Source organism: Lonchura striata, chromosome 3 (genome assembly GCF_050655825.1).
Source record: "Lonchura striata isolate lonStrDom1 chromosome 3, ASM5065582v1, whole genome shotgun sequence".
NCBI lineage: Eukaryota > Metazoa > Chordata > Aves > Passeriformes > Estrildidae > Lonchura > Lonchura striata.
The window spans coordinates 6,385,024-6,404,624 of NC_140705.1; the positions used below are offsets into that span (position 1 = coordinate 6,385,024).

General features: G+C 42.4%; 1 protein-coding gene across 5 annotated transcripts in view; it reads right to left on the bottom strand.

Annotated features, from left to right (window-relative positions):
• Nucleotides 1-19,601, bottom strand: part of ADGRF5 (adhesion G protein-coupled receptor F5) — a 46,625-nt gene that overhangs the window by 16,131 nt on the left and 10,893 nt on the right. For 3 of the 5 annotated variants that reach the window (XM_021529759.3, XM_021529758.3, XM_085574434.1), the window contains 8 exons: nt 8,088-8,239; nt 6,848-6,991; nt 4,846-4,906; nt 4,118-4,282; nt 2,462-2,641; nt 1,961-2,088; nt 1,419-1,477; nt 612-754 (listed from right to left, as the gene is read on the bottom strand). In XM_021529759.3, the coding sequence (XP_021385434.3) occupies nt 612-754; nt 1,419-1,477; nt 1,961-2,088; nt 2,462-2,641; nt 4,118-4,282; nt 4,846-4,906; nt 6,848-6,949 (838 nt within the window). In that variant the 5' untranslated portion in view covers nt 6,950-6,991; nt 8,088-8,239. Of the gene's footprint in view, nt 1-611; nt 755-1,418; nt 1,478-1,960; nt 2,089-2,461; nt 2,642-4,117; nt 4,283-4,845; nt 4,907-6,847; nt 6,992-8,087; nt 8,240-10,175; nt 10,321-10,646; nt 11,461-19,601 lie in introns of those variants that run through there. The other 2 variants (XM_085574436.1, XM_085574435.1) reach the window with 2 other exon arrangements.

Here is a 19,601-nt window from a genome sequence, read left to right on the forward strand (position 1 = left end):
CCACTACTACTTTCTAATTAGATAAGCTGGGAGGAGAAGCAACCAGGTTGAAGTAATCCTCTGAGACAGACAGTCCAGCACTCGGTGCACTGAGAGCAGAACAGCTCTAGGGCACTTGATCAGCAGCTGAATTGTAACACACTGTCCAGCAGCAGCATGGAAAATGTGCCAAGGAAGCCAAAGGGAATGTGTTGTCATGTAAACTGCAAGAGTTTTATGTTTTGCTTTAAAGAGTAGGAAGTGCTGGCAGCCTGACATTCTTAGAACTGTCTCAGTTCTGGAGGTGAATTAAGGGTGTTCAATCTCTCCCCTGGACTGAACCACACCAGGGATCATTTAGAATCATTTAGGCTGGAAAAGACCCCTGAAATAATCAAGTCCAACCAATAACTGATCAGTGGAGTAGCTGGAAGTCTTTGGTTTTTCATAGGAGGTACTTCATGCATGGTCCTCTCATGAAGGACCTAAGCTTTGGTAACACAGGATAAAATGAAACAGCTAAGAAATACCTGTTTCTTGAAAATCATCAACAGTATAGGGCAGCTACATGATTCAGGCAAAAACATTCTAAAGTAAAGGCTGAAGGAAAATACTGAGAGCTTTAAACTTACTAGTGATTACTCTTGTGAAGGTGAATGGGTTTAGCTGGTACGATGAGTCCAGAAACTGTGGCACAGCTCTGTTGGAATGTCCAACCTGAGCGAAGCTTGCTGCTCCTGTTCTTACTTCAAAGTTCACAAAAACACTTCCAGGGCTAAACAGATACAAGAATGAGATGAATAACAGAATTAAATATCCTTGTATATTAGTGGTTTTCTGTGTTGTGGTGACCCATCTTGCATGGATGGGAAGACCTCACAGGACTCCCCTGCGGAGACTCCTCTTGGGACTCAAGACTTGCTCTGTTATACTAGAAAGTTGTGCTACAGCTCTTCCCTAAAAAGAAACATCTTTATGTGTCACCTTTCTTGTCTGATGTTTATTTCTAGTAAACTTTACTTAGAAACCTAAAATGAAGCTGCATTTAAATATGTGTGGCCAGCAGCAATGTCTCTTTTATCCAAGCCTGTATCCAGAGTCGATGTACTATGTACTATTCACCTTCCTTATGGCCTAGGCAGTGATGATAGGTTTATTTGCATTCTTTTACCCTTTGGGTGGGGCTCAGTCTTTTCCATAAAAGGCTTTGCTCCAGATGGGGAATGATTGTGTTTCTTGGACTTTTGCACAGTCATGAATCCTACCCACAATCCCATTTCCATGTTCATACTTGGGCTTTGCTTTGCAGCGATTATTTTGTTATTCAGTGTGTGCATGCTGGGGGTGGGTTCTAGGCAGAGTGAATGCAACCTTTGCTGACTTGTGTCTCTTTGAGGAAGATTTGTGTCTTACAGGAAAAAATTAAATTATTTACTTACCTAAAATCTGTTACTATTGCTGATACAAAGCCTGGTAAACATCTGTAGCTGGCATTAAACTGTAAACAAAGACAGATGAGATAGTGTAAGTCCTCTATGTATTACTGCAGTGTGCTTAAAATAGGAAACTCTCCATTCCTGATGTGAGTAAGGACATATAGCATATCTCGTACAACAGGCCTGGTACTCTCCTGGTGTCATGGAACTAATTTCTGTTCATGGTTTTATTCCATGTGTACCCACATGGATTTAGCTAGGACCAATAATAGGATTTTTTTTCATGCTGTATATACAAAAGGTCCCTAAATACTTCCCAGTGTATTAAAATAAATGGGAATATTTTTATTGCCATCAATGGAGTCAGCTTTGCCCCGCTTTGCCCCACATCACTTTCATCACAAAGTGATGAAAGTCATTTTGCCCCACTGCTGCCCACCTCCCAGCTTCCCACAGAGACACTGACCACCAAGGCACTTGGGGTGAACACCACATTACTTAGGGGGCTCTCGACCTTCAGAGATAAAAAAAAGTAAAGTAATTACTGCTTCTTCTAGGTCCGCTTTGTATTTTTGGTATAACAGAGAGGAAGGATGCTTGAGATCGTCCTGGAAGTCTGAGTCAAGTCTGACTGACATACTCATTACAATGGGCTCTCCCATACCACATGACTCTGTAAGGAAAGACATAAAAATAAATGCAAAATAATAAAAAACAATGCTTATGAGGTGAAAATCTGTTGCAGATTTGATGAGATGAAACTTTCTTTGCTCAGCAAAAGCTGAAAGCCCCAAAATGGCATGGGAGTGACTCCAGGAGTTTGGGCTCCAAATACAACTAAATATCTGCAAGTGTCTGGGTCAAAGTGGGCCCATATCACAAGGAGAAGAGCTTTCGACCATCTCTGCAGACTTTCCACATTCACAGGCTGTGTGGCTGCCAGCTCAGTCCTGATGTGCTTTTTCATCACACCTTTTATCTCTATTCTGACCTCTAAGCAGTGTGTGAGCTGCACAGCAATGAAGTTCTGCCCTGTCTCTCCTCACCTTCAGTCTGGGGCTCACAGTAGGGTCCATAGAAAGGCAATTTCTGCGTGTAGGCACAGGGCAGGGCTGGTTCCAGGCTCAGAGAAGGGCAGGGCATCACATCACTGCACACAGTGCTGGGCCAGGCATATCCAATTTCACAGGAACAGCAGCCGCTGTTCTCACCACTGGGCCGGCAGGCTGGAGTCAGACAGTCAGAGAAATACCATGAGAATGGTAAAGGGGGCACAGCTATTGCAAGATAAATATTTACCTTTCTGTGTCTTCATGACAAGGATCTAAAAAATTTGCCCTTCTTGTGAGTTCATTTGAATGATGCCAAAATGATGATCTGACACCTTGCAAATTTTACTGTACTAATTGTAAATGACTAACAAGAAATGGGAACCAGAGTGATACAGGGAAAGATTTGATAAATTACTTTTAAGTAATTGAATGGAGATGTGAAGTCTGATCCTAAAAATTTACCTGGCATACTGGCCAGGGTGCCATAATACTTTTCAGACTGGATATTTTTATGCCACCTGAGCTGAAAGCAAGTGTATAGGCTTATAAAGATTGTAAGGGCAAGATCATTCAGAGTCCCAGTGGCTAATGAGGTGTTATGTTGTTCTGGTTGTTCTGTCCCCTGGCAGATGTTGTGTGAGAGAAGGTAGCATTATCACTAAGTGCTTTAAAGCACTAAAAAGCCAGAAACCAACAAAAAAAAAAAAAAAAAAAAAAAAAAAAAGAAGAAAAAAAAACCAACTAAAAAAACCCCAACCAACCAACCAAAAAAGCAAACCACAAACCTCCCCAACCAACCCAAAAACAAAACCACCAAAACTAATAAACCAAACCAAATCAACAAATAAACAAAAAAACAAAAATCACCCCCCAAGTGACTCTCCAAAAAGAATAAAAAGGCAAAACAGAGCACACATCACTGTAACTTTTTCTGCTCTTAATGTGTCATTGGCAAAGTAAGATATTAACAAATTGATTTTCACACATTACATGCGATCCTGAAGGCCTTTATAAGATTCATTTGCATGTTGTTTTGGGAACTGCTGAACACTTCCTTTCACTGCTTGATGCCTCAGTGATAAGAAGGTATCAAATCTCCTCTGATGTTTTAAATGCTTGATGCATTTGTATATGCTCTGCTGTATTACTCAGATGTGATGTTGCACAACCACAACTCATGTAATAACACCTGTTTGGTATCTTGCCCTATAAGAATAGGTTAAGTGAGCTCTATCTCATGCAGCTTGTTTCTGTCAGGGTCAGAGCCTCCTACAGCCATCTAGGTTCCAGATACAGGAGGAGGGAAGTAAACAGTCTGATAACTGCTGTCACAGCTTCCTGAAACTTGAAAGTAACTCAGACTGCTTGCTAGCCAAACTGAAACAAAATTCTTTAGCTCAGACTTCCTCTGGCTTTGTCCCTTCCTTAGGAAAAGCATTCAGAGTTATTCCTAATGCCAACATTATAAAAAGAGGAGTGGTGAGAGACAGATAAATATGCTGTTGTGTGCTACAGCTTCAGCCTTGCTAGGTCTTTCAGCAGAAGCAGATATGGTTCAGTTTTGCTGATTCTGAAGCATGATGGGTGGCAAAAGTGGGAGACATCAAAACCCCACATTATCCACAATAAACAAATCAATAACCAACCCACCTGTTGTAATGCTGATGTTTGAAACTGTTGTTTGTACATTTGAAATATTATTTAGAAGATAAATGTTTTTGACATAGTCTTTGAGTGGCTCCAGATAAGATGAATCCTGCAGGCTTACTTCAATATAAACAATGTACTCCGGAGCGGGGAGGTCAAGAATATGCACTGAAAGAGAAATAGAATGAGACTGCAAAGCTGTGTTTGAGGGTAAATCACAAACTGATGGCCTCTAGCTTAGCATTTGGGGTTTTTGTTGCTATTTAATGGTAGCTTAGTGAGGCATTCTGCTTAGGGACTCTTCTTGCTTCCCACTCAGCAGATATTCTGCTTCTGTTCTATCTGCTCCTTGTCTGACAAAAGAACATTTCTTTGGTGTCAGAGCATAGGAAGCTGATACAAATAACATAATGTATTCATAGAAGAGCTGTCTCATCCCTTCTCTCCTTAGAGTCAGTAAATTGATGAGTTGCCAACCACAGACTGAGCCATATAGGATTATCTTGTCTTTATCTTATCTCATGGAGTTTTCTCACTTTATCCTCCTGATTTTGTTCCCCATCACACTGAGGGAGGGTGAGCGAGTGGCACTGTGGTGCTTGGCTGGGGTTAAACCACAACCACACCTCGTCCTTGATGTTCCCAGTTCAGTACATCAAGAGATGCTGTCCCCAACAGTGGTTTCACCCTGGGCCCACTAGAAACCTGTTCCCATACATTTGTGTACGTACTGTTTCGCTTCTGCCTTTGCATCTCTGGGTAGAAGCTTTCTTGCCCTAGTGTGCTTTCAATCTGTGGGGAAAAAAAAAAAAGGTGAAGCTCTGAGACAATAACAAAGTGAAACTTCAGCTGCTGTTGTTGGCAAAAGAAATTAGTGAACAAATTACTGACATAGATATTTTTTTTCTCACTACTCTTGGCCTGACCTCTCCAACCTCCCACCCCATCTTCCACTTTAAACAGAAAATTTCTATCTTCCAAGAGAAAGCCCAGGACTGCTTGGATAACCTGGCACTCAGCCTTTGAATCCAGAAACTGGACTTTGGTCACCTTTTGCTTTCCTCTGCTCTGAGCTCCCACCTCTGCAGCAGCAGAGCCAGCCTGAGCAGGAGAGAAAGGGGATTGAAAAGCCTTGGCTCCAGCTCACTTGCTGGGTCATTCTGGGGCCATCAGTAACACACAGCTGACCATGGCAGGGGTAGCACCATTTCACTATGGCTGGGTTTACACAGGCTGCAGCTAACTGAGATTCAGAACATCTTATCTTTTTTTAAATTGTGCCCTAAAAATACATTGGCACCACCGTTAGCAAGAAAGACCAGGATGCAGGCAGGAAATTTGCAGCTTTGCCAGTTTTTTGGTTCCTATTGAAACCTTTATTTACAGAAAGGGTGAATAGCTTGGCAACTCTTGAGTTGTCTCTTTACATAAAGGAACCATCTGGTGTGTGATTAGAGCTGGGTTTTGTATCACAGCTGTGCTGGGGTGGGGATCCCAAGGAGTGCTGGCACTTTATGCACTGCTGGGATGGTACCTTCGTGTCAGAGGCTGGCTGCAGGAATTACAGAAAGTGGCCTGTGACCTCCAGGTTCAGACTCAGTGGTTTCCTTTTTCAGTTATTCTCCCAGACAACCAAAGGGTATTGCTAGGTTGCTAAATACTTCACATATTTCACACCATTAAGTAATGAGTCATCTGCAGGTTGTCCCATGACAGGCTGTCCTTAAAAAAAAAAAAAGGGTGCTGCTTTTTTCATGAAAACTCCTAAGTGCTGAGATGAAGACAGATAAAATTCAAAACACAGATAAAATTAGATATTTAGCCACTGTTAGACATCGGCTGAAGTGCAGATGGGGCTGCTGCAATCAGACATATCTTGGTTTGCCAAAGCAGGGGGTAGTTGTAGAAAGGGCTTAAGGAGTTCACACCTTTCTCATCACATTTCCTTTCCTTTTTTTTTTCAGCTTTCTCAAAGAAGGAGGTTCTCCATTTGCTCACAATGGAGAAAATAAAAGAAATATTGTCTGGTCTAATACTAACTGGGATGACCAAGAGTTGGTAGATTTACCAGATTATATTTACTTCCATTTGGTTAGAACCTTGGTTTCTCTGTTGCTTGTTTGTCTTTTTTGTTAGGGAAAAATGTGCAGAAACTGTCTGGTAATAAACACATGTACAGGATGAAGCACAAAATGGCTTTCCATAATTCACACTGTTGCTGAAACAGAAAGGATGTGTGAGGATTATTGAAAAAGTGGGGAACTAAAGTAAAATCTCAGTTAATGTGCAACATCTAAACACAAATCACTCAGGAGCAGTGTTCTGGTCATGTGCACTTGTCTTGCTGTTGAGACAGTCCTGTCATACCTGCAAACATGTCACTTCTAGATATATTTGGTTCCTCTCTCCTAGGATGGGTGAATTCCATCCATGAGCAGTGCCCACGTATATGTTATGCAGACTTAGCTCCAGGGACAGCAACTGAAATCCCTTGCAGACCAACACAGTGAGAAACAAGATGTGTTTTGTTCAGTGCCTTCTGGAGAGATTTTAAACTGAGAAACATGAAGAGCCCAGTTTTGGATTTCTCCATCTCTTTTACGCACTCTGTGTTCAGATTCCCCCCAGTCTTATTCTGACTTCTTCCAAAGTTTTGTGGGTGTAAAGGAGAACATCAGGGTGATACTAGCAGAGACCCAATGAAAACCAGTGGGGGTGAGGAAGGATACTCACTACATAGGAGAATGGATAGAAGTTTGAGCTCTGTGATATCTGGCAGCAGGCTGAGACCAGCAGGAACAGGCAGTGGAGACCTGTAGTGGTTGAGGACAGCATTTTGCCTGGTGACTTTGCTGTGCAGCCTGAAGTCAGCTGTACCTACGCAAAATAGGAGAAAGAAATTGTTTGAAGAAAGCAGAGTTCTGAGCAGATTCCTATCAGGGACAAGGGAGGTGCTGAAAATCTGCCATGAGAAAAGCTGACTTGGAACTTCAAATATTCCTCTTGGTGGTAATTGGGAAATGCACAGCCAGGAGGTGAGGGAGCAATTAGGAATGTTGCTGCAAGTGAGGGCCTGTCCTGTTGCAGCAGGGAGAGCTCTGCTACCAGCTGTATCCCACTCTGAGAAGGTTGTAGCATCACCATGGGCTCAGGTACAGATGTCTGTGTGTTTGTTACCCCTTGGCTAGCAATGGACACAATGAAGAGTGGCATCTCCTGGAAATAATCTGTGTTATCTTGAGGTTTTAGCAAACTTCTCCATTAACTGCACTGAAGATAACAAATAAGTAAACTAGAATATAAGGGCCATGTCACAGAAGAATATAATGTGGTGTCTGAAATACACGCACCCCAGTAACATTTTCTACCTTGTTAATACCTGAGCTAATTTAGTCACACAGCAGACTGGATGGTGAAACATAAAGGGAGAGGTAAAACATTCAGGGACCCTTATAACAAGTGCTGACACATTTATGCAACCAAGGGGAATAGAGAGAGGGAGGTGAAGAATACATAAATACATAAAATATATATTTTGGTGTGAATATGCCCTTTCTTGTTATTCCTAACAAAGCACTTTCTTAACTCCAGAATTAACAACTAACAGAGAGCTATAGAAAAGGCAGAACCCAAGAGGAATGTGAAAATCATTTTAAGTGCTGAGGAAAGACTCTAAGCATAGTACTGAACAGTGCCTGAGTGGATAACATCAGCCTGATTAAAATCATGAGCTTTTGTAAAATTACAATTTTTTTTGCATTGAAAAGGCTGCTTATCCAAACTCAAGTTTTGCAAGGCAGTGGGTCACTAGGGGAAAACAGAAAAATCAGCACCTCCTGAGATCAGTGGCTGCTTATTGCAACCAACTGCTCAGAGCTGGTGCTCCCAGGCAGACTGGGGCTTTGCTGGCACTTTCCTGCTCAGACAAGTCCATGACAGAAAACAACAATATGAACATGATCTGTGGTCTTACCTCGTGAATTGGAAGAGGATGGCAAGGAGTTTATAGCCAAGCATGCACTTGATATCACCAAGGTGGATGCCCAGCAGGGATTTGTGACTTTTCTCACTTTTCTCTTTTCTTAGAGAGATTCATCTGGAGAGGGACTTCACCTGGATACTGACCTGGTTAAAAGATAGGAGGCAAAAGTAGGAATAAATTATTTTCTTTTCCAATACAGAGATGTCATCACCAGAGCTCTGCAGGAATGAGGTGTAAGCCTGTACCTTACTCTCTGCTCTCAAATGATGTTGAAAAGGCAGTGATCAGTGATGCAACACCATGGAAAATTTTACTTGGTTGAGACTAACAAAAGCAAAGTCTGCCTGTGAAGATCTGCATTGGGGTCACAGGAGACTCAGTGACTTCATCATGAAATTCGTAACTGATAAGTGTAAGGTAGAAAGAAATGATCATGACAGTATGTATTCTGTGATGGACTCTGAACTGACAATTACCACTCACAAATGGGATCTGAAGAAAATGTCAGCTGAATTCTGAGATGCAATTAAAGAAGGAAAATTAATTTTAAGATATTTTAGGATAGTAATGGAGGGAAAAAACCCAAACTAAAACAAAAAACCCAAACCCTCCAAACAAATGTTAACAAACCAAAACCAGGAGTAAATCAAACAAAAATAAAATAAACAAACAAAGAAAAAAAACCCAAACCCCTCTTTTATCTAGACATCTGAGCTAACACAGTATAACTACCCTTACACTCCTATACAGAAATAACCAGAAAGAAGGTCATCACAGTGATTCAGAGTATCTTCCCACCTCACTCCAAAAATCAATTAAAATAAAAGGTTACAGGCTTTTAAAAATCCAATTAATGAATGGCTAACAGAATTGGGGGAAGAAAATGTGGAGACATTTTTTCAGCTTCCCGGGCATGTCTGTCACTATATCCAGAATTCTACAAAATAGACTATTTTCCTATTTTGAAGACATCATCCACTTGTAACAAACTCAACACTTCCATGGATCTGGCTTATCTCAAGATCATGATTGATTAAAGTGGATCATGAGGGAAGCATTGTAAGCTGTGACACAAGTCCCTGAGGTAGTGACATGACTTAATAATTGAAACACTAACTAAACAAAGGTTTCTGGTAGCTTTGTATATTCAGCATATTCTCACAACATATAGTAAAAAAACTTAATCTGCACAAAGAGTTTGTGTTACACAGGTAACAGGTTGATGAAACAGATAATAGAAAGGCAAAAGGGTCATTAAACAAAATTTATGATGAGAGTAAACAACATCTGGCACAGTTTTGCATTTATCTTTTGCCCGGCTCCCCAGCTTGCCTTCATATTCAAATGTTGTGGGTCAGCCTCTATTTTCAAACACTCTTTTGTGTGACTTTATGCAGCTGACAGCAAACACTCTGTTATCTGTGCATGTAAGACACCATATAGAGGACAACTAATGTAAATGAGAGCTGGGCTGCACTCAGGCTTTGGTAGCTATTTAATGCTCCAAATCATCCCAAGCCAGTATCTAGTAAGTCAGAAAACCAACAAACAAGTTGCAAATGGGGAAAAATATTAAATGTTCTTCTCAAGCAATGTGGCTGTTCCCCTTGTTCCTTGAATTTCTCAATGAACAAAGCATTGCTGTAAAAATTCTAGTGAGCAAATTGTCAAGTATCTGTCTGCCTTCAGTGGGCAAGGCACATGTGCAGACACATTCCTCATTTCTCATACAAACTGTCTCCTGGGAAACAGTAAGTATCTTCAACTCATAAAACCCAGAGAGTTAAAGAAGTTCAGATTTGCTACGAAATGCTCATTCTCCACAGCACTCAGGCTGGAAAATATTGTTTAAAGTTAATTCTGAAATGCAGAAGATTCCTAGAGGTAAATAACAAGGTCTCATTTTAACCCAGGACACAGCGGAGATACACAACCTTCTTTTTAATTTTTCTCTAAACTTCTCTTCATGAATACTGCAAAATAATTACACCTTGTCTTGCAAATCCACCCAGCACAATAGTCACCATCACAAATGTTTTAGAAAATAAAGACAACACCCAGAGATTTAGTATGATTTACCTTTCTCAGGTGGTTCAAAGAGAAGATCTTCTAATTAGATTCTGCTTTCTACCATAGCCCAGTCAGCTCTCTCAAAGAGAAATTAAACCACAGGAACTTTTATAATTAGTTGAACAAGTTATTACTGCCCAGAAAAGAAGTTGCCTCTAGAGCCTGCACTCAAATTTTAAGTGTGAGGCTGAGCAGATATGCCACTGCAGAAAACCCACAAGGCATTTTAAGAGGAGATATTTCCTGATACCATTCATCAGGTTGTACTCATTATTTTCCCCTGCACTGATCTGAGTCCCTCAGTGCACTATCTGCTGATTTCTGGACTAACTTGTTCCGCTGCTGTTACTCACCTTCTTTGTTCTAACAAAAGAGGGTGTTGAGAACTGAAAGCAGCAAAATTATGTTTTGTAGCTATGGCAAAATGTCTGTGGGCTTTGACTTAAACTATAAGGGAGGAAACCCCTAAGATTTTCCTACCTGAGCTGGCAGCCTGCTCACTATGTGCTGGGCCTGGAAGGCTCTGTGGGGACACATTTATGCCCTTGGAGAAGCTGCACAGAGATGCAGACCTGTGGCTCTGATGGCTGTGGGAATTCCCAGAAATTAGGGGAAATTCTGGTGTGTTATGTATGTTTCTACATTGAGAAATATCTGGAGCCAAGAACACACAAACAGGGAACATCTGTCCAAGTAACAGTGGAACCTTTGTCCCTACAGTGTTTGATAACAGTTGGTTCATCAATGGTATTTGTTTCCACAGCAGTGTATGAGGCAGTGACTGACTGACCTCTGTGGAAACCCCTGGGACTAAGCTCATGTTGTGGGGGAATTATTTTAAACACTGATTAATTCAGGAGACAAGTTTGTTTCCTTTTCTGCAAACCTGCTCACCTGCTGCTCCCTGCAATGTGGTGAGTCAGACCTCAGCTGTTTGCAGCAGTTTTAAAGTGATTAAATTGGCATGTCTGATGCCCTTGTTACCCTTACAGCATGACTTTGTCTTCACTGCTGTGCTGGCATTGGTCTTGCCCACCCAAGCTGGTTCAGGAATCTGAACAAGAAGACCAAGGCTACATCTACAGCACTTAATCCACCACCTCTCTCTCTGCAGATTGGTTTTATTGATGGCCTTGTGGTGATGCCTTCCAGAGTCTTACTCAGTTTAACTCCCTGTCCCTGCAGAAAACTAAAGCAGCAATAAGGTGTCCACTTTCATCTGAGTCTGATCATCCTAGAGAAGGTCCTGGTTAGTGCCAGAGCCAGAGCAAGGAGAGGAGCAGCTAAGTGGCCCCAAGCAGGGAAGGGAGATGAACAAGGGCTGGCAGACAGGGCAGGAGGGTGAGGCAAGGAGGACCTCTTCCTTTCTGCCCTGGCAAGCTGCTCAACACGAGTTCATGGTCTATCTCTACAGAAAAAACTGATCATTTTCTCCCGGAGTTGCTCCCTTGGCTGACTGCTTGTAGGTCTGAATGAGCAGCAGTGCCAGTGCAGAGGCTGAGATGAAGAGGAGGCAAAATTGGTTTAGGCTGAGTTACCTGTGCCTGTGGTGGAGTCACACTTTCCACATTGCCAGGCCTTGACTGGAAAACTGGTCTGTGTTAAACCCACTTACCCCAAACACCCCTTTTTTTTCTTTGCTTTTGTAGGTTTGTTTGCTGGGATTTTTTTTTTTTTGGGGGGAGGGGTTTGTTTGGTATTTGTTTTTGGTTTTTGTTTGTTTGTGGTTTGTTGGGGTTTTTGTTTGTTTGTTTAGGAGAAGGGGGATGGGGTTTGGGTGGTTTTTTTTAGTGTGGGTATTTTTTTGTTTTGTTTTGGTTTGGTTTTTTTGTTGTTGATTTTTTGTGTGCGTTTTTTGGAGATTTTAAGAAATACCATCCTGGGGTATGAGAATGGGAAAGAATGTCAGCAAGGCTGTCTTAAAACAGGGTTTCTGATCAAGGCTTATCATCAAACTGCAGCCTAAAGGTATGAGAAATCTTGGTTTACTTTGCAGGAGAATGTGAAAATTATACAATGTCAGAGCATTAAGTATGTAATCTACTTGGTATGTGAGCACAGGGGATGTCCTGATTGTCCTGATGTTTTTTCCTGTACTCATTCATCATGTAGTCTCATGTCACCAGAAACTGTGAACTTCCTGGATTCTAAAGTCTTAATGCCACAACATTTTTATTTAAACATTTGAGTCTGCAATTAGCCTTCCCAGGCTCAAGAAAGCAAGAGGTGTGCTAGAGGACACTTGCTCTGAGCTAGAAGTGCTCATCCAAACCAAGGCAGACCTACAGGTATTCTGTAATTCAGTAGAAATATGCTGTTGCAAAAGCATGTGAACACATTTCATCTGTCATGAAAGATGGACCAGGGTAAGGTTCCCACACAGCTGCACCCTGAGAAATGTTGTTCAAAAAGAAAGCAAATGTGGAAACAACTTAGAAATGAAGCTTTTGCAGCTCACTTGACTAACCCATCCTCATTCTAATCCTGGTCATTCACACTTCAGTCTCATCTCTAGACATTAATCTCAGCAATTTCTGTAATCAAACTCCACTGTCAATTGTATCCAAATGCAGAAAAAAGATTCCAGAACCTCTTAGAATCTGGATGCAGAATTCTTACACCATCTGATATTCTTGAGTCTGAATTTTGTGTGTTCAGACACCCAAAGATGTGTTCTTAACGTCAGGACAGAGTGAATCCCAAGCATATTGGAGATAATAGCTCATTTACTTTGAGATAACAGTTTTTGGGGTGAATCTGCCAATGCCTGGGGCTTCATTTATTATCTCTATCACATTATTTTAGATAGTTTTGCCTACCTCAGTCTTGCAGAAATTATTCTGGAGGGAGTCCTAAGAAATTGCAACCTAAATTCACTCACTGCAATGATGTTGAAATATTATTAATTTTTTAGCAAATATTTTTAATTGGAGACATGGGAGGTAACAGAAGTGCACTGTGTGATCTGTTGATGTTTTGGCTGGAGCCCTGTGTCCGGATATTGCTGTATTGGAGAGCATCCAAAGGAGAACCATGGGAATGCTAAGACAAGAGCATTGTATAACCTCAATGACAAGAGCCATAATCTCGTGAACAGGCTGAAGGTTGTTCAGATTAGATAGGACAAGGCTCAGGTATGCACACAATAACAGTTTGTCCCTTGAAAAAGGACTGACATGGATGTTCACAGTGATGGCTGGCTAAAGTCACACAATCTGAAGCAAAAGTAAATATGCTGGTGATTATGAAAAATACATCATTGTAACATTTAGAAGCACAAAATTAGGCTACCCAGGGTGGCTGCAAAGTTTCCTTCAGTAGAGGTTTTTAAGAACAAGTTATGCAATTGCTGACATGGAGGAGAGGCTTTGATTCTGCTTCCATATGAGCTTGTGGCAGTGGGGTGATGGGTAGATTGTTTGCTGATGTCTTCCAATAACCTGTGTATCTCTACACTTCTTTAACTTCTGCAATGAATGAACTCAAAGAGATTCAGAGGAGATGTGCAAGAGCACAGATCTGTGTTCTCAGAGCTGTGTTTGGACTGACCAGGGCAATGATTGTTCCCCTGTGCATGGCACTGGTGAGATATCAAAAATCTTGTGTTCTGTTTGGGGCCTCTCATGACAGGAAGGCCACTGAGGTGCTGGAGCATGTCCGGAGAAGGACCACAGAGCTGGGAAAGGGTCTGGACCACAAATCTGGTGAGAAGCAGCTGAGGGAGCTGGGTGGGCTCAGCCTGGAGAAAAGGAGGCTCAGGGAGGACCTTCTCACCCTCTACAACTCCCTGACAGGAAGAAGCCTGGTGGAGGTCGGGCTCTGCTCCCAAGTAACAAACAACAGAACAAGAGGAAATGGCCTCAAATTGCTCCAGGGGAGGTTTAGATCAGACATTTAAAAAAATTATTCAAGGAAAGGGTGGTCAAACAGTGGAGAAGGCTGCCCAGGGCAGTCTTGGAGTCAGCATCCCTGGAGGTATTTAAAAGATGCATACATGTGGACTTGAGGGACGTGTTTTAGTGGTAGATTAGCAGTGTTGGCTTAATGGTTAGACTTATGACCTTAGAGTTCTTTTCCAATCTGTGATTCTACCTTAGACAGGTTTATTGACCTTTGAGCACAATATTCTCACAGAAGAACAGAGGAGGTAAACTGTACCTACAGCCTTATCAAGGGTTTCACCAAAACAATATTTCCTGAGGAGGGCTATGGTTCACACCTTTTTCTACATCAGCTCATGTTTTCCATCCTTGTTTGTGCAGTATTTATCTTTCCTTTTGACCTATGATTATGACTTTAGATTCCTCTAGTCCTCTGTCAGCCTTCCCATGATTTGTTGATGACCTTTTTACATAGCCAAATAATCTACATGGAAAATGAAAATAATTTCGATCCAGCAGATCAGGCTCAAATCATACCACGACCATGCAGGACTTCCTGCAAGGAGAGAACAACTCTCTAGGACTCATATTTGCAGGGCACAGTAGCTGAAATAGCAACCATTTAGCTGTATGACTGAGAGCAGTGAACACTGCCCAGCTGAATGTCCAAATGATCACATTCTCCAGGCATTCCTAATACTATGAGAACAGCCAAAAGAAGTTTCTGTGAGCATTTTTAACACATTCTGGATGGTGCCAACCAGCCCTGTAATGTTTTCCTAGCCCTTCTGGTACAGTTCACAGTTGGACTTACTGCTTGTCACTGGAGAACAACAATCTGCCAGATTAGTGAGGGCATTCTTGCATGAATAAGCATCAACGGCCACAGTTACTGGCTAAGCATTATCTCAGGAAAGGGAAAAGGTGAGAAACAGCCTGGCACATTTGCAGAGGCATGAACACTGCCCTGGTTGCTGACCAGCTGTACAGCTGACCCCTCTAGGCAGGTACCACACCAAGGCTGGACCTCTGGCCAGCCTGTCCCATGGGGCTGGGTGACAATACACCTGAACTTACAGCCACATCACTGTGTCAGGACAGAAAGGGCATCTTTGGCAGGGAGGTGATGTCCACAGGATTCTTGGGGATGGTCCTGTGCACAGCCAGGAGCTGGACTCAATGATCCTTGTGGGTCCCTCACAACTCAGCCTATACTGTGATTCTAGCTCATGGCTTCTGTGGCCTTGGCAGTGTAGCATGATACAGACACTGGGTTCTACCAGAGCCAGAAATAAGATGCTGTTAGGATTCTGTATAATCCCTTGCAGCAGGGCTGCTTCTACATTCTCTCAGACCTGTGGTTCCTTATTTGGGTTCCTTAGCTCAGGTAACCTCTGTTCACTCAGAGGGACCTGGCCTATTCCACCTTATCCTTCTGTCTGACTCACCAACTCTGTCTCTTACAGTCAGACACATTTGTAAGCCTTTCTTATCCTGCCAGTCATGTCTTTTTTCTAGAATCTTTCTGACAACATTTCTCATTTGATGTTAAAACTTAATGAAAAGAAGATTTCCTGATTCTGGATGCATCTTAAGCACATTGTCCAGCTCCTAAGCTCCCCAGTACAAGAGAGACACATTGAAGCAAGCCTAGCAAAGGGCCATGGGGATGATTAAGAAGTTGGAGCATCTGTCATACCTGGAGAGGCTGAGAGAGCTGCTTAGCCTGGAAAAGGAAAGGCACAGGGGGATCATGTCAATGTCTAAAAATAACCAATGAGGGGACCTAAAGATACATCCACCCTGGAGTGGCTTCTTTGGTAAGGGGTTATAAACGCAGAAGTGGAAACAAGCAGTTCTGTTTAGAAGACACAGAGTTATCCTTCCCTGTGCAGCCATCCCACATACAAGTATTTCATTCCTGTTGGCTGTAACCTTTCTACATGCTGTGTCTGGGAAAGCTGCCCCTCTTGCACCAAAATGGAGATGAATACACCTATGGCATCATCAGGAAGAAGAAAACAAACAACCTTGCAGGTACAACACATCTTCAACCAGCAGTTCTTTGTGAGGTGGATATTGGTCCACAGCCTCAGATCTTGGCCCTCTGCTCTGGCTGTGAGACATGTCCTGGGTCACTGAGGCCAAGAGCTCCTTGTGTAGTCGGGCAGGCACATTCTGCTTTAAAGCCTCATTGTAAAAGCCCTCAACTCTGTGCTTTTTACTCCTTTTTTTCCACACTAGGAGACCATTCTCCATCCTTTCTAATGGGCTCTGGTAGCTTAATGTCATAAACAGATTTGCCCCTGGTTGGATCCAAGGATTCTCTAGCCCAGTTGGTTCTTTTCCAACAAGGGCTATAGCATGGGCCCTTGGGAAGAGTTTTACAAAATGACGTAAATTTTCAGCAGCTCATCTTCAGAAAACTCTTTCCACTTCTGGCTATCAGAGCCACATGGATTTCTGGAGGCAAAGGCAGGTTGTTGGTGTTTAACAGCCCTAATGGTCTATTAATCTGACTCAAAGTAAATGACAGGAAAACCTAGGAGAGTGTGCAGAATATGTAATTTACAGGAGCAAGGAGGTCTGAATTCCTTTGCTTGCTTTGAATCTACCACTCATTAGGGTCAAGTTTGATCCTTAATTGTCAAACTAGATAGTGCAAAATTTCCATGGCCTCATATCCTGTACATCACTTTTACATTCTGCATCAGCTGTTGAGGATGAAGAGTCCTATGCCATTTTAGCACAGCAGTCCTCCTGCCTCTTTGGTACTTGTTCTACATGTTTCCACTTTGGCTGTTTTTTTTTTTTTGTTTTTTTGTTTTTTTTTTTTGTAACATAGTTAAGCTCAGTTACCCCCATGCCAGCATTTCCCTGTGGCTTAAACAACTCTGCCTCCCTCTAGGTATTTTGGATGAGGCCTATGGTGCTGTGAGATCTGTGGAGGTGAGGGATGCCTGGAGAGAGGAAGCAGGAGCTGCTACAGGTTAGAAGGTGCAAAGGGAGAGATCTGCAGCTGGCACAGGACAGTTTGGCACAGTTTGGCTCCATGGCTGCCCAGTAGTCTGTAGCAGCTAAACCTGAGTTACCATTTGCAAACAACTATGGAATATTTTCCCAGAGTCTTGAACTCTGGGGCTAAAGCCTTGTTTTCAGTGCCTGTCCAGTTTGTTATTCCTCAGCCACAACAGAAGAGCTTTCCTTTCTCTGCATAAAGCATGACCTTTGGGTAGTGCGTAATAAGTTGGATGATCAGACAATGTTTGTTTCAGACAGAAAACACACAATGACTTTAAGAAACACACACCCAGGCACAACAATATTTCATGGGAGAGTTGGCTGAAAGGGAAAGGGGGGACAAGGGAAGTTGCACTGACCTTAGATAACACATCTGAATGAGAACAAAAATAAAATAAACAGAAATTAATCAAGGACACAAAACTGAACTGCTTCGTGATAAGGATTCAAACAGGCAATAAACAAGCTGTTGCATGCTTTTTTTGTGATGTTTGTGGAACTGTGTTATTCCAGCTCTGTGCCTAGTATGGTGGAGGGGGATGAGTTTGATGGGATGCTCAAGGATCTCTCAGACATGAGCAGAGGTTTTGTTTTCTACAGGAATAGAGAGATAATTCTTATTTTTGTTGGTTTTGCGCAAACAGATGTCATGGCACTAATAAGTAAAGGAATTAATTTCCCCATGCTACATGGCACATTAATATCCCAGACTGAAAACAGTGATAGCTGCAAGCAAAATGAAATGGCATTTAAGTCAGCACTTGACTGGAGAAAGAAATCCCTGCCCAATTCTTGTCTTCTTCCTGGCAGTTTTTTCTCACTTCCACTCAGGTTTTTCTCTAGTCCAGCTAAGGCCTCCTCCTTGACCTTCATGTTAGATTTGTAGAGAAGAAATAGAGCAAAAAGAAAAAAAAGTGCTAGTCAATTAATTCCACCCTCCTATTTCAGCCCTTTGTATGCAACTGGGTACCATGTGTTTGGAAGGACTGTGGAAAAGCACACACCAGCTCACCTCTGATGACTGGGATGGAAGAGGGAATGCACCCATGAACCTTCTCTTCTCCTTGTGCTTTTTGGAGCATCTGCAGTGCACTGCAGGCCTAATTCACAGTGAGAAGTAGCACAAGACAACACGATATTTGAAGCTCAGCACTGTGGGAGTACTGGAGAAGAAGGAACTTGTCAGGTACTCCCATGTCAATGTAGTGAAGAGTGAGGTCTAACAATATCCGTTGCAGTGGAATTTCCATGGGCTGCAATGAGTTTTGGATTGGGTCCCTGAGTTAGGCCAGACATGGGTTACTTCTATAGACTAAAGTACTAGAAAGTCTGATGACTGCATGCTTCCTGCTCATTTCATTTTATTAACCTCTTGATTTCTTTCCTGTTATTACTGCAGCTGGCTGTGTAGGAAGCTCCTGTAAGCTGTGTAGGTATCAGCCTTTTGGAATTTGTACAATTGTGTTCTGGACAAAGGTGTTTTCTGTCTGAGGGCCTGACTTGTCACACCTAGCAACAAAAAGATGGAAGTACAAAATAGCACCCACCTTTTGCACATAGAATCATATAAATGGAGGGAAATCCCTCAAACCAGTAAAGGTAGGTCTCTGTTGTCCATATCTCTTAATTGCCTTTCTCTTATGATAAAGCCTGAGAGAAAAAAAAGTTTCTATTTTGTTCCACTGATTTCACTTCCAGCCTTACTAGTTTTTGTACTGATCTGTCTTCCAGATAGGAGAACTCAGAAAGGCTAAATAGTGCTACCATTTAACTTCTTAGAAGGCTGCACCTGTCTATAATATTTTCAAAGTTATCAGAACTCATACTTTCATCATTGGCACCAGGTGTGAGATTAAGCCACAGTATCATCAACACAGGTGGGACTAGTTTGTTTTATTAGTGTTCAGAAGACTTTAATGAACAGTGGACTTTAGACATGCATATCTTCAGACTGAGATCAGGGATGATCCAGACTTGTGAACCCCTGTGGTGCTTGTGGGGCTCACATGGCATGAAAATAAAACAATGCAAAGACAAATTAAACCTGAAGGCAGGTTTGCCCATGAGATACAGCACCAAGAAATGGCATTTCTCCAGCCACAGGGTGCCTTTGGAGAGCTTAAACAAGCACCTGCCATGAGATGTAGGGCCTGAGTAGATGAACTGCTGAGGTCTCTTTCTGCCTAGTTGTAGGAGGCTTAGTCCATGGTTACCACGTTCCCTGTCTCAGCCAGTGCTAATGCCAAGACTCACAGGAATACTTCAAAGAACAGCATTAGTCAGGGGCTGTTCCCAGTCAGCAGCACAGCCTGAGCTCCTTGTTTAGGGAGAAAAGGAGAGTTCAGGCCCATGGAGGTGAGCCATGCCCTGACTGATGGCCTCAGGGTTGGCACACCCTGCCCTGCTGCTGTGACACTGCTTCTCCCAATTCTAGCACAGCCTAAAATAAAAATGCACATTTCAAGAACAGGAAGGTTCTCCTGCTCCCTTCCAGCTCCCCCATCCCCCAGCTCAATGGGATGAAGTTGGTGCT